The sequence below is a fragment of the Poromitra crassiceps genome (genome assembly GCF_964638095.1).
Source record: "Poromitra crassiceps genome assembly, chromosome: 4".
Lineage (NCBI taxonomy): Eukaryota > Metazoa > Chordata > Actinopteri > Beryciformes > Melamphaidae > Poromitra > Poromitra crassiceps.
Genome location: NC_139626.1, coordinates 26,429,035 through 26,443,281, shown reverse-complemented (window position 1 = coordinate 26,443,281; position 14,247 = coordinate 26,429,035). Strand labels below are relative to the sequence as shown.

Sequence of the window (14,247 nt, the reverse complement as noted above, 5' to 3'; positions counted from 1 at the left end):
TGTGTCTGGTTCATAGTGTACAAAGAGAGAACTTGTGTCTGGTTCATAGTGTACAAAGAGAACTTGTGTCTGGTTCATAGTGTACAAAGAGAGAACTTGTGTCTGGTTCATAGTGTACAAAGAGAGAACTTGTGTCTGGTTCATAGTGTACAAAGAGAGAACTTGTCTGGTTCATAGTGTACAAAGAGAGAACTTGTGTCTGGTTCATAGTGTACAAAGAGAGAACTTGTGTCTGGTTCATAGTGTACAAAGAGAGAACTTGTGTCTGGTTCATAGTGTACAAAGAGACTTCTTGTTTGAACTGAATGGAGCTTAAGACTTTATCATGCGGTTAAATCAAACAAGCCTCTTCTGGGAAAAAATAATGGAATGTGAGACTCCCATCATGCAACAGGAGACGTAACCTGTGAAGATGAAGGAAGCACGACTATTTAACACTTTTTTCTTTCTTTCAACAGTTTTTATTTTTCAATGTTTCAAAAAGTAGAAAAGTCATCTTACAGGATTCGGAAACTGAGGACTGATATCTGTAGTCAACAACAACAAAACTGTCCCAACATTGATGGGGTGGTTCAGTGTGTGTGTGTGTGTGTGTGTGTGTGTGTGTTTGTTGGGTTCAAATGAAGACTAGCATGTAAAACATACCAAGTTAAATTCTTTCTCTCTTCTCTAATTGCTATATGCCTACAGGTTACAGGGAAGTGTGTGTGTGTGTGTGTGTGTGTGTGTGTGTGTGTGTGTGTGTGTGTGTGTGTGTGTGCGTGCGCGTGTGTCTATGTGGGCTTGGTGAGCAGCGAGCTGGAGAAGTCGTACAGATCCTTGTTGACTTTCTTCAGAGTCTGAACTTCTTCTTCCAACTCTGCCACACGGACCTTGGTGTTCTCTCCTTCGCCGAACACGGCCTTGTCTGTCACAGCGTCCATCAGCGAGTAGAGTCTGTGGGCTTTCTGCAGGTAGGTCTTCTCTTCGTCCTGCGCGTGGCATCCCAGGCGGAGCCACGCCCCTCCTGACTCCGCCCCCTCCCCCTCTGAGGAGAGTAGGTGGCGGCTGAAGCGAGGCAGAGCGACGGCCGGTCGGCTGTCAGGCAGGAACATGTTGGCGGGAGCCGGGATGATGACGGCGTTGCTGACCGGACCTTTCTGCGTGACACAGCGGATGCTCTGCTTGCTCTGGACGTCCCACAGGCGCACTGTCTCGTCATGGGACCCCGACAGGAGGAGCGTCCCGTCCATGGACACCGACAGACAGGTGACCAGGTTCCTGTGTCCTTTGAACACCTGCAGGGATGCAAACACATCATACACCATAATGTTAACCATAACTGCACACTATTAAGCATGAGTTAAGTATTAGTAAAATAGTAAATACTTGATTCATCATTTTAAAGCATTGTTCATACATTACTAAGCATTAGTAAGAAATTCATAAACAGTTATAAATGTTTTATTCCTGATTAATAAGCGAATCTATAATTATCTAATGATTGTAGTTAATCTAATTTATAAATGCTTTGTAAGGCATAGATATTCCTCACTTTAGATGAGGTCACACAAATACTTAACACTGTTGTCTATAACGTTACAAAGAATTTGATGTGAGTTTCAATTCATGTTAACGGAAATTGACAATGTAACACCTGTTCCATATTACCGTTGAGCGTCTTGTACGACCGGGACATTAACGTTACACACATGTTACACACCAATTTAACAAATGCGGATGTCTGCAACGTTACTTTGCGGAATGCGGGGCAGCTCATTCACTGAATCACCTAATGTTAAACAACCCTGAAATGCACGTGATAATGCTGGCAATTCTACAGTATGTCATCTAAATAAAACGTCACCATGCAGGGTCGTGGGACTCAAAAACGGCCCTGGACTTTTCTACCCAGACCAGCCCACCTCAACCAGGATACTCCACAACCCCCGGCCCATCGACGCACAAACACAAGAGCCCTTAACTAGAGATGCACCGATTGCCATTTTCTTGGCCGATTCCGATTTCCGATTTTTGAATAGTCTGACTTGCCGATACCGATTGTGGCCGATTCCGATTTTCTTTCTAAGAACAATAATTGACAGGTTATTTTTTTACGTTTTTTTTTTTTTTTTTTTTACTTTGCTTTAATAGAAAATTAAGATTCATGTCACATTTCTTATCATTTGCATGAGGTAGGACGATCTCACTCAAAAACATCTCAAAATAAAAGTGTTCCAGGTTACTGGACAGAGCTTTTCTTTTTTGTGTAAATACAATGAACAACCAGTATATCCCACAGCTACACAGAACAGGGGCTCCAGATGGAAAGTAGCTATGGCTACAAAGCATCTCTTCCCCTATGGGGTTTAATGTTTTTTTTGTATATGTCCCTGCCAAATAAACGAATAGAATAAAATAAATAAACGTCAAAATGTTATCCCTGGACAAGGAGTTTATAGCCTATAGGTCTGGAGCCCAGAGCTTCGAAGCCATGCCCACTTTACAGTTGTGGATTTGGCTGTTCTTGAGTAGATGAGGAAATGAGTTTGAGTTGACTCAGTTTGAATATCGTAGTTTACACACAGAGTCCGTTTTTTTAATACGCCATTAGAAAAAAAAATCATCTCGCACAGAAAACCTTGCACACTGGTCCGATGCGTTTTATTATTATGTTCGTCGTTATATTCGCAATACGAAACAGTCCTCTCCTGTATCCACGTTACAACGTGAGTCGTGACTGACAGATAGCAGCAGCAGCTGATCTGCAGCAGGCAGCGGTGATGTGGACTGCAGCTAGTTGGGGAAGAGGGGCCAGTGAGGTGAAGCGAGCCGCTCAGACTGGACTGGACTCCAACCTACCCTGCCCCTCCGCTGCTTATTTTCCACTTGCATGTGTGACAAACTGCAAGCTTTGTATCGTCTTCACTGACGGTGAAAAATGCCCACACAGACGAACACATGCTGTGGCATGTGTGTAGTGGCTGCTTTTGTTTTGGCTGCAACTCATCCGTCTCGGTCTCGCTGCTTTCGGGTGCGTGCACGTCACGTGAAAATCGGCTCACAGAATCGGCTATTTAGAGTGACCGGCGCAGATCACCGGTCGAGGCCGATCATGTGGAAATCGGCCATTTCCGGTCACGTGCCGATCGATCGGCGCATCCCTACCCTTAACTTAACACCACCACTTATGACACTGTAGCCTACTCCATGCCTGTCAATTACTGCTTGCACTAAGCATGTATGTGTGACAGTGTTACCTGTGTGCCTTGAAAATAGGGTGGTTCAAAATAAAGTGGTTAAATCCACAGTTTTTCTTCTCGTTTTTTTTTATTAATAAAAATGGGTCATTAAAAATTATCAATAATTATCGATATTGACTGATATGAAATATTTAATATCGATATACTTTTTTAGCTTTATCGCCCAGCCCTACCTAAGGCATCCATTGGTATCAGCCATGTCTTCTATGTTTCATATGCTAGCAGGCTCTTCACTCTGAAAGCCTGTCATGTCATGTCGGGGCACCGGCCCCCATGCCAGGTCGCCATTGTAAATAAGAATTTGTTCTTAATGACTTACCTGGTTAAATAAATAAATAAATAAAAACCCTCAGGATTTTGGGGTGGCACCTCGGGTGGTCAACAAGATTTCAGGGGTGCCCACCCCCTAGACACACCACATGTAATTAAGGTCGTTACTCATTGTTACTCGCCCTACTCTGCGTCTGATTGGCTAGTACTCGTAACCTCCTCGCAATAGGTCAGTTATGACCACTACAGAAAAACTATAGGGATCTTTAATGAGATTCGCCCGTTCAAAAAAAAAAAAAAAAAAAAAAAAAAAAATCTGAATGAATTTTCAATTTTCATTGACATGACAAAAGCATAATTTGCCGAAAAGTGAGTTGTTTGCATCCCTGACCTGGTTGCCGTCACTGTCGGACTGGAAGGCCTTCTCTCTACTCAGACTCTGGCTGCACAGTGAGACCTGGAAGATGTTTCCATCGCTGCCGCCACAGAACAGGAAATACTCGCAGGGGTCAAGGGTCACGGACATGATCCCGACGTCAAACAGGATCGACAAGAGGAGCTCACCTGAAAAAGAGGAAGTCAGGTTAACTAGGTTAAGGTTTGATCATACAGGATTCAACTGCTGTTCATGGTGGGGAGAAATATATCAGAAGAATGCTCTCATTGCAAAACCACAGAAAACGTCTAACATAATATACAACTAGAACGACCGCACCGTGGATATATGCCTCCGCCAACAAGTGAGCAGTCGACATCCATGTCTGTCCAGAGTTTGACGTTTGAGCGAAATGTGAAGAAATTCCATTTCATAATCAATAAGCTATAATTGCATACACATGATTATTGGTATGAGTTATTAGTTATAAATGCATGTCACATGGACAGGCGACCTTGCTCAGCTCCCTACAGACAGCTTATCTCGAGCAGGTCACACACACACACACACACACACACACACACACACACACACACACACACACACACACACACACACACACACACACACACACACACAGAGCTGTGTGCTACAGGTTCCACTCCTCCCCTCTCTGTATAACAATATTTAATTGGTTGGCATTCAACAGGCACGTCATTCTCGGTAAGGACGCTTTCGTTATTGAAACAGACAACATGCACGCTCCTACTGTAGCCTATCTATCTGCAGACACTCATGAACCCATATCTTCTGGACATTGCCTTGGTGAAAAAACAACGCAGCTAAAAGTAGCCTAATAACTGTGACAGTGTCAGTGCAGACAGCACACAACTTGGGCTACGCACCTTCATCTCTCCCACTCCACACCTGGCACCTGCGTCAGCTCTCCTTTGTCTTTATTTGTGGTATTAAGCATTTTGATTCATCGCCTCATCATACGAGCGTCAGCAACAAGCGCGAGTGATTGATTCATTGATTGATTCGCCCGACATAGGCTGTCAATTTAGCAGAGGTAAAAAGACGCTTTTTACCTCTGCTAAATTGACGACTGAATTTCATTCTAGTCACGTTTGGTAGCCTATACGGGAGAGCCAGAATGAAACAGTCTCACAAAGCCCTCATGTTAGCCAGCTACGCACCAAAACACATAATGACTATTATCTCCTCATATAGGCTATATCATACGAGCGTCGGCAACAAGTGCGAGCGATTGATTCACTGATTGATTCGCCCGACGTAGGCTGTCAATTTACCTCCGCTAAATTGACGACTGCATTTCAGACTAGTGGACAAAGACAGACTGTGCCCAACTGGAAATTGTGTAAAATCGGGGGGAAAGTCTTGTAGTGTAACCTCGGCTTAACTCGCAGTCTCTTGACATGTAGCAGCACCTGTGGAGGAGGACATTATTCAGACAGACAGAGCGAGGCTGCTAACGTTACTCAGGAGTCCCACATGTTTTGTTGTTACAACTAGGGTTGGCACGATGGACGATGGCATCGACCATCGTGATGGGCCGACCCCCCATCAACCTCTGAGCCTTCTACATCGGATCATCCTAATTAATTATCTGTTCGAATTAAAATTGTGCCGTTTTGATAATAAAAAAGGCCAAGTCCACTTACCGTGACGCACGGGGGACGCGCCGGCGGCATTAAACAAGCGCACCCAGTTCAGTTCAGGGAAGCCTCCCCTCCCCCTCCTCCGCTCCACTAGTTCTCTGAGCTGGGTGTGCTTGTTTAATGCGGCCGGGGCGTCCCCCGTGCATGGGAAGTCGGCTGTGTTGTTGTGAAAACTTTTTAAGACAAAGAAGAAACTTCACGTTCTTTCCTGTTTTCAACCCAAAGTGAGTACAAGTCTTCAACTGTGAATTTAACTCGCCTGTTTCCAAAGTGAAAGTTGGAGTCGCTCCATAGATACAGCAGCTGCGTTTCTCTAGCCATTTCTCCTAAACTCTCTCTCATTACATTAGGTTCAAAAGCCCACGCGAATCTAACGTTACATCAGCCAGTAATTCAGTCAGTTTTCTGCCAGCTAGTTAAATTCAACACACACACGTTGTTGGTGAGGATCTGTAACGTTAACGTTATTTGTTTTGCGCCGTTCAAATTGCTGGTAGTGACAGCCACTGCCCACTTCAGTCACCTGGCTCTGTGCTGTAGCACAGAGCAGAGGCTAATTAGCCTGGGTAAACCCAGCCCCCAGTGACCTGCTCTCAGGCTCACCCTGCTTACAGTCACAAGGTAGTAGTGACTGGGAACTGAGAGAGCAGGTCACGTGGGGGCTGGGTTTACCTAGGCTAGAGGCTAATAGCCTATCCAAGCCGGCTGGTATCATGTAGAGCTGTCCTGTTGTTAACGTACAAAAGTATGTGTGTCTGTGTCTCGAGACTCTTGTCAGCTGATCTAAGTAGCAACCTGTATGGTAATGCCTGGCTTTTCCAAAGGGCTAGGAGCTGGCGCTCCACATAACGTTACAGCATTACCTTCCTCAAAGCCACATAGAAACAAACACACACACACGTGTTGTTAATTACAGAAGAGGGTGCGCTAACGTCGCTATAGGATGATGACTGCAGAAACCAGTGGATTTGGGAACGGACGTAAAGCATTGTGCTGCTGGCACCATCATTCCACGGTAGTATAATGTCTCACGGTAGTAGCATTGTATAAAGCAGCTGGTATAGTAGGCACCGTGACATTTTGGCACCATGGTAGAACATTGGCACCGTCACGAAAAGTCACGTGACTGTCGAGCTCTATACCGAGCATCACTACCACACTGTTGTGTAAATATAATCTCTCCATACGCCAATACAGTAGGTGGCAGTATGTACCTTTCAAGTCAAAGATAAAACAAAGAATAAAAGGAGAAGAAGCTGACCTGAAGACAACTCCCACAGCTTGACAGTTTGGTCCAGGGAGGCGGTGGCGACTCGGGCCTGTGGGCCCATCAGGCCGCAGTGCAGGTCTGTGATTGGCAGGGAGTGGCGGGACAGGACGTGGCGAGGCTCGGGGGCATGGCTTGAATCCAGCTGCACCACGCTAGCCAGACTCCACACCAGAGCCAGGTTGTCTTTCCCCCCGGAGACAAAATGGCTGCTGTCATCGGTGAACTGCAGGCAGGTCAGGTCCTGGTAGTGCCGAGTCAGCACAGCCAGCAGGTTCCCTGTGGAAACCTGTAACGAGTTAACATGCCTTAGGCCCTGTTTAGACGACAATCGTCTCTGCATAAAACAGCAAACTAGCGTTGCGTGCTCACCTTTCATTTCACATTTATACACAGCTGTTGTGATAACGATTTGCGTGCAGGCTGAGGCCGACATGAAGCCGCAAAAGCGCCAAGGGAGCCAGAATAACATTGAAACTTCTGGTTAAAACCTTCACAATAATGGTAATTAAATAAACTAAGTCTTATTCATGCATGTTGCAACGTTTTTTTGTGTGTGATCCGAAATACACAGAAGACATATAGAACACAGACAACTAAAGTCAATTTTAACACGTAGTGAGTCGACAACCATGATTTTTATTTACCCAGTTATAAAATACGGCTTTTATTTTGAACGTAAAAATGCCTAGCTTCCACTATTCTGTCTGTTTCTAACAGGCTTGATTTAGCTTTGTGATTAAAGTTTAAATTAATTTTCCACAATAGAGTGACACAGAAGTCACAATGGTAGCATAATAAACTGCTCCAGATTGGATTACCGAATAAAAACCCAGTAAAGCAACATAAACTAGAACGACCGCAACGCGGACTTATGCCTCCGCCATTAGTTCATTCTTGAGTCCAAATCGCCATTTGAGGCAAATTGGAAGAAATTCCGTCAAGGTGCTCCTGTGATGTTGTGTTAGAGCTTGGAAATTGGGTGTGTGAGGTCACAGTGACCTTGAACTTTGACCACCAAAATGTAATCAGTTCATCCTTGAGTCCAAGTGGACGCTTGAGGCAAATTCGAAGAAATTCCATCCGTTAGAATCCCCGACAAGTCCGCAAACTAGTGATGCGCGGGTCACCTAGAACCCGCTGGGTCCCGCAGGCTGGACCGCCCCGCAGGCGGTCTGGGTTGGCAAATTATGAAAATATCGCGGGTGTGGGCGGGGCAGGCTCAGAACGTGACCATGCAACATTATTAAATAATTTAGAGCAGTGAAACACGCAGAGTAACCCTTTATTAAGATGTGAACTCTCTCTCACACACACATAGGCCTACACACAAGCATACACAAGGTGACTCTGAAGCCGTTTGCACTCTATAGCCTACATGGAGTAAAGAAACGCTTCAATGAGGTAAGCCTATGTGCTCTCAAATTTTGGAAGGATCATTCGCTGTAATTATTATTTGAAGTGTCCATAAAACTAATGCCACTGCAGATTTTCTGTTGTGGACTCGACTGTGATCTATTTGTAACTTTACTGCAACGTGAGTAGGCTACATGACCAATTGAGAGCGCATGAGGTAATTAAAAGAAATGTGGAAGAATAAGAAGTGTTTCTGTAGCCTGCCTCTACCTGCTACCTCCATTTGAAGACCTTGGATTAATTGAAGAAAGACAGATAATAGCTGAGTTTGTAACGTCGACGAAGCAGAAAGAAATCAACAAAGCAGTCGCGCAACGCATCCAGAGCAGTACAACTGTTGTCGCGCACGCATGTGAGTGTCTGTGTGTGTGAGAGAGAGGGGGGGGGGGGAGAGACAGTTACTTTGCACACCTTGGAGAGCTCTGCTGCGCTCCCCCTGAGTGCGGAGACATATTACATTAAATTGGCCATTGCGGGGTTCTGGGTGGGTTGGGTTGGCATTTTCAGATATTTTAACGGGCCGGGCGGGGCGGGCTGGCTCCAATGACGGGTTGGGTTGGTGCGGGCCTTAAAAAACCCTGATCCCACGCATCACTACCGCAAACGCAGTCTCACACCGGCTTTATTCTTTCTAAAAACACACGCTCGCACATCGATGGGTCATTCACCGAAATTGGTTCAAAGTTAGATTTATTAAGTCAGAGTTATTACGTTTACGGCTATCTCAAATATTATTTGGGTTTCGAATGGATAATACAATGATTTTAGTACACATATAAGATTTGCATAGCTACTTAAATGCTTTTTAAATATGTTTTTTGGTTGTGGGACCGCAGTTTGTAGCAATCTCGGAGAATTACTTCCTCAGTCAGAGCACTTGCCTGTTTGTAGCGTGCTGCAGACGCCCGTACTCCGAACCCGTTTCGATTTTGGAGCGTCAAATGAGGTTCCAGCAGTGGCCAAAGCGATCTGAGCTCCACGTCAAATGACGCGCATCAAGTTTCACTCCCTGTGCATTTCGGGCTTAAGGGAAATCTTAACCTAAGGTGCTTTGTGGAACTGGGCCGTGGCCTTAAAGGAGATATTATTTTTTTTTCAACCTGGACCCTATTTTCCACACTGTATGTATCTAAGGGACTCATAGTGACGTATTTTTTTTCAAATTGGTCGAGTACTCACCGAGATAGCCTTGTTTACAGCTCGAGCAATGTGCTCAAACAACTACACAGTGTACTACACAGGGCAATCCTGCACCGCATCGTCAATACACGTTCGCTAATAAAACTGCTTGGTTTGCCGGCGGCGGGAATCTCAAACTGTCAATAGTGTCTGGCAACATGGAAACAACTCTATACATGAATTCTCCGGACAGAGAAAATGGGCGTGAAGTGAACAGGCGAGGAGAGAGAGAGAGAGAGAGAGAGAGAGAGAGCGAGAGGAGCAGGGAAGCTCGCGCTGTGTCAACACCGAGGATTTCACCTCTCATCAACAGCGCTGTGCTGCTGAGACAATTCTGCTCCTTTCTCTCTCTCCTCGCCTCTTCAGTTCATACGCACATTTTCTCTGTCCCACAGTAAACCCCGGATGATAATATTCATGTATAGAGTCGTTTTATTAGCGAACGTGTATTGACGATGCGGTGCAGGATTGCCCTGTGTAAGTACACTGTGTAGTTGTTTGAGCACATTGCTCGAGCTGTAAAAAAGGCTATCTCGGTGAGTACTCGACCAATTTGAAAAATAATACGATGATAGTCACGATGAGTCCCTTAGATACATACAGTGTGGAAAATAGGTAACCTTGCTTGCAAGATGGATAACCTCGCGAGATCAAAAGAGATTCTCTCGACGTATCCATCTTGTCATGCACAGGCAGTTAAGATGATTGGTCGAACCATGCCGGCCCGACGAATCAGCGGCAGCCGTAGGCGGGCTCAGGCTCGTCTGGGCAAGTAGTGGGTACATGGTCTTTGTAGTTCTTTTCACTCGTCAACATGGCTGCCGCCGCGGAAGTGACAGGCAGTCTGAATGAAATTGAATGTAACGTTCCCAATTCTATGTATTAAATTCTAAAAAACGACCCTCAACATTTGGGAAGGCTAAGCCACACAACTAGTTCGTTATAATCTAACTAAATGCTTCGAAGGTGACTTTACGACCGTGAGGACTCAATCAATGAATACCACGGAGATCAGGCACAGGCAACTTCGGCGATCTGATTGGTTGAAGTTAACACCCACCAGCGGTGATAGACAGATGGGTCATCCAATCACCTGCCAAGTAGCTTGGAAAAAGTGCCCGCCTCCGTCAGCGGGTCTGGTTACTGCATTCCCAGATCGACTGGTTTAGGGAAACGTATGTGGAGCTATACCGTCCATCTGGCAGCGTCAGGTTAGAAAATAGGGTCCAGGTTGAAAAAAAACGAAATTCTCCTTTAAACCATACAGTGCCTGGTAGGGGTGGGGGAAAAAATCGATACACCACAGTATCGCGATATTTTGCCTGACGATATTGTATCGATATTTGGACGCCAAGTATCGATATTGCAAAAAAAAAAAAAAATTTTTTTTTTTTTTTTTTTTTTTTTGCAGGCCATGCCAGGCCACCGGGCTACTATAAACTTTAGTTCCAAGGCCAGCAGTAAACAAACGGTAGCATATTTTCATTTTGTTTTAACAGTAACAGTTTTGTCATAACAGTAATTTACAAATTCTCCAGTTACTGAATGGGCTGCACAAGATGTTTTGTGTAAGTGAAGTGAAGTTGCAAAAACTACATAAGTACAGTAGTCCACACACACATCCAGTTAAGGTGGACTGTAAGTAGACTGTAACAAACAAACTTTATGAAAGTTGTTGGTATGTCTACTTGACAATGTTGCTGCAATAAAATGGTTGAAGTCAGATGTACAGACTGAAAAATTGTTCTTATATAAATCAGATGATGACAAAGTTTTCCTTTGGGGACATCATTTGCAGTTGAAAATGTAAGAAATCGCAATATATCGAAATATCGCAATATTCAATATATCGCAATATCAATATATCGCAATATCGAAAATATCGCAGTATCGCAATACTATCGTATCGTGACTCAAGTATCGTTTCAGTATCGTATCGTGGGCATCTGGTGATTCCCACCCCTAGTGCCTGGTCTCTATGAAGCCTCATAGAGACCAGGCACTGTATGGTGCCACACCCCTACCAGACTATATTCAAAAAATAAACACACAGTGGTGTCTTTCATGCCGGCTAGCAAGCAAAACTGCTGTCATTATGCCTTTGCATTTCCTGCATTAACATAGTTAGCTGCTCGCTAGCTAGTGGTTGCTAAATTGTTAGCCTTGGTGGCTTCTAGTCAATTGCGCATGTTCACGACATGACCACTTGAATGCCAAGCATGTCGTGTACGCGTGATTTCTAACCCCACATAGGATAAGCAATAACCACGCCCTGTGGCGCTGGGATTGGCCAGGAGCATTGAAGCTTGGGACTAAAGCACCTGGGGTTTTTCATCTTTTAAAATAAAGATGTTTAAAAAACTATTGCTTGTTACATTTTCAGTGCTGTACCTTTTCTCTGGGTAAGAATTGAGCTTGAAATTAAGATATGATACATTATATTATATGAGCTATGAACGTGAACACAACACCGTTTATATTATTGCATGTTTTTGTAGATTGTGTAGGCTACATTGTGTAATTACAATTATTATACTTATTATTATTATTATTACTATGCTAAGGAAGGTAGGTGACCATAATTCATTTCAATGTCCGCTCTCGAAATCGCTGTCCGTTCTCAAGAGCTATTCAGTTGGTTCATGAAATCGCTGGGCTGCGTGCCCTCCAGTGTTGCTCCTGGCCAATCCCGGCGCCACAGGGCGTGGTTATTGCTTATCCTATGTGGGGTTAGAAATCACGCGTCGTGCACACGCCGGTCTGGTAATCACGCTAAGCGATTTTTTCCCCCATGATGGCGAAGGCTAGGCTCAGCCTCAGCAACAGTCATTTGAATAAAGTATGAATGTTAACTGTCCAGCAAACACACCACTAATATCTAGAGGAAGAATAATGCTTGGAAGTAGCCTACTTTTCCCCCACTGCATCGTGACATTGAATGAAAGTATATTAGACTCTTTTGAGATTACTTCTGGCTCGCCTGGGAAACAGGCGAGAGCAGCCGAGTGCAGTCAGCCAATCAGAGGCAGAGAGGGGCGGGTCATGCCTTCGCCTAGCCTTCGCCATCATGGGAAAAAATATCGCTCACCGTAAGCACGAGCCCACTTGAAGGCAACAGTCTTGGTGTCAACTAAACTAATCATACTTTTTTATGATTAATTTAAATTTGGAAATTTAGAATCGCTCAGAAGCTTCCTTCTATCTCATAATTCAAGAGGTTAGGTTTGGGCAGTTATGACAATCACTTATTTTGAGTCTTTAATTGTGAGATATAAGGAAAGAGTTACCAGACCTCGCGAGAAAAACCAGCAACAAGACCCGTTTGCTTGTTTCTCGCGAGATCTGGCAACACTGCAGTACAAACATTAAACAAGCGGCGCCACCCAGTGGATTAATATGTTACTGTCTGCAACCAAACAATGTTCCAAAAGCATGCGGCATTTGCGGCATTTGCGACTAACCTCCCACAGGTAAACGGCCTCAGCGATGCCCGCGGCGAGGTAGAGGCCGTTGGGCGAGGCGGTGAGACAGGTGACTACGCCCGGGCACACGATCTTGTGCTGCAGCTGGTCCTTCCTCTGGATCTCCCACACGTTGATGAAGTTCTTCCCGAGCTGGGCTCCCAGCACGAACTCCCCGTTCAGCACGGCCAGGCCGCGGCACGCAGTGTTCCCGCCGCGGTACGAGAGCAGCTGGGTCCCGGACTGCAGCTCGAACACGGCAAGGTTCCAGAGCTGCGCGGCCGAGTCCGACACCACCATCACTTCCATGGGCGCCGCCATCTTCACGATATTGGCGGAGATGAGAGTGAACCAACAGTCCACTTCCGTTTCCGGACTTCAAAATAAGAGCACTTAAGTTAGGCTACAGTTGTTCTTTTCTTTAGTTTTATGGCGGTTGGCAAAGTTTATAGTGCATTACCGCCACATACTGAGTTCTAGTAGTTTCGCAGTGCATTTATTTACAGTGAACTAGACTCAGCTCTCAGTCTTAATCCGTTTCACTACTGTAAGACTGAGAATATTACTATTTAAATCTTTTCATAACGTTAGGTGGTGCTGTTGGAAGCCTTGCATCGGAGAGCCAATCATGAGTGTTGTGGGCGGGCCTGCTTTCTGGGGGCAGTGACGCTCATGCAGAACCGGTGCTGTTGCGTTTGTGGAGAAACATTAATCACTTAGAAACAAACATAACCTGTTAATTTTCTGGTTTCTTTAGATGGTAAATCATCTCTTCAGTCCTCTGTGACAGTATTCTCCTTTGTTTACCCTCTAACTAACACATTCAGTTTTTGCTGTTTTTCAGCACAGCTAATTTCTCCCTCACTTCAGCACCTTCTGTGAGGGCTTTTGACTTATAGGCAGCATTTCAACATGTTGACCTCAGGTTTTGGAACTTTATGTTTAGCCATAGATATCTGACATCATAACAGTATCCCTGGAGATGATGCGCCATGGCTGCATTTATGGAAATCGCCGGCTCCACGGGCTCCCAAAATCGTGACTGACAGAGAGACACCGAGTTGCTCGAGTGACATCACTGATGACATCACAACTGCCTGAGTGACATCACAGTTGGGCAATCAGTTGCCCGAGTTACTGTACATCACTGATGACATCACAATTGCTTAAGTGACATCAATGATGATATCACAATCGTGACGTGACCCACACTGCTGCCACACACACCGCCACCCACTTAGCCAATTTTAAGATAATTAGTTGTGTCTCTCTAATACACTGGTTCGAATATGCAGTAAACTATTTCATTTGCAGATAGGCCAGTGCATGCAATATCTAAATCATCAATTTATAT

The 14,247-nt window shown here is 44.9% G+C and overlaps 1 protein-coding gene across 1 annotated transcript; it reads right to left on the bottom strand.

The window, feature by feature from the left end:
• Positions 1-521: 521 nt before the first annotated feature.
• Positions 522-13,214, bottom strand: LOC310775166 (WD repeat-containing protein 18-like; the record flags this gene model as incomplete). Its single annotated transcript, XM_083635267.1, has 4 exons — positions 522-1,277; positions 3,904-4,076; positions 6,832-7,126; positions 12,894-13,214. 4 exons carry the CDS (start codon positions 13,212-13,214, stop codon positions 774-776), a joined length of 1,293 nt encoding a protein of 430 aa, XP_083491393.1. The 3' UTR covers positions 522-773.
• Positions 13,215-14,247: the final 1,033 nt, after the last annotated feature.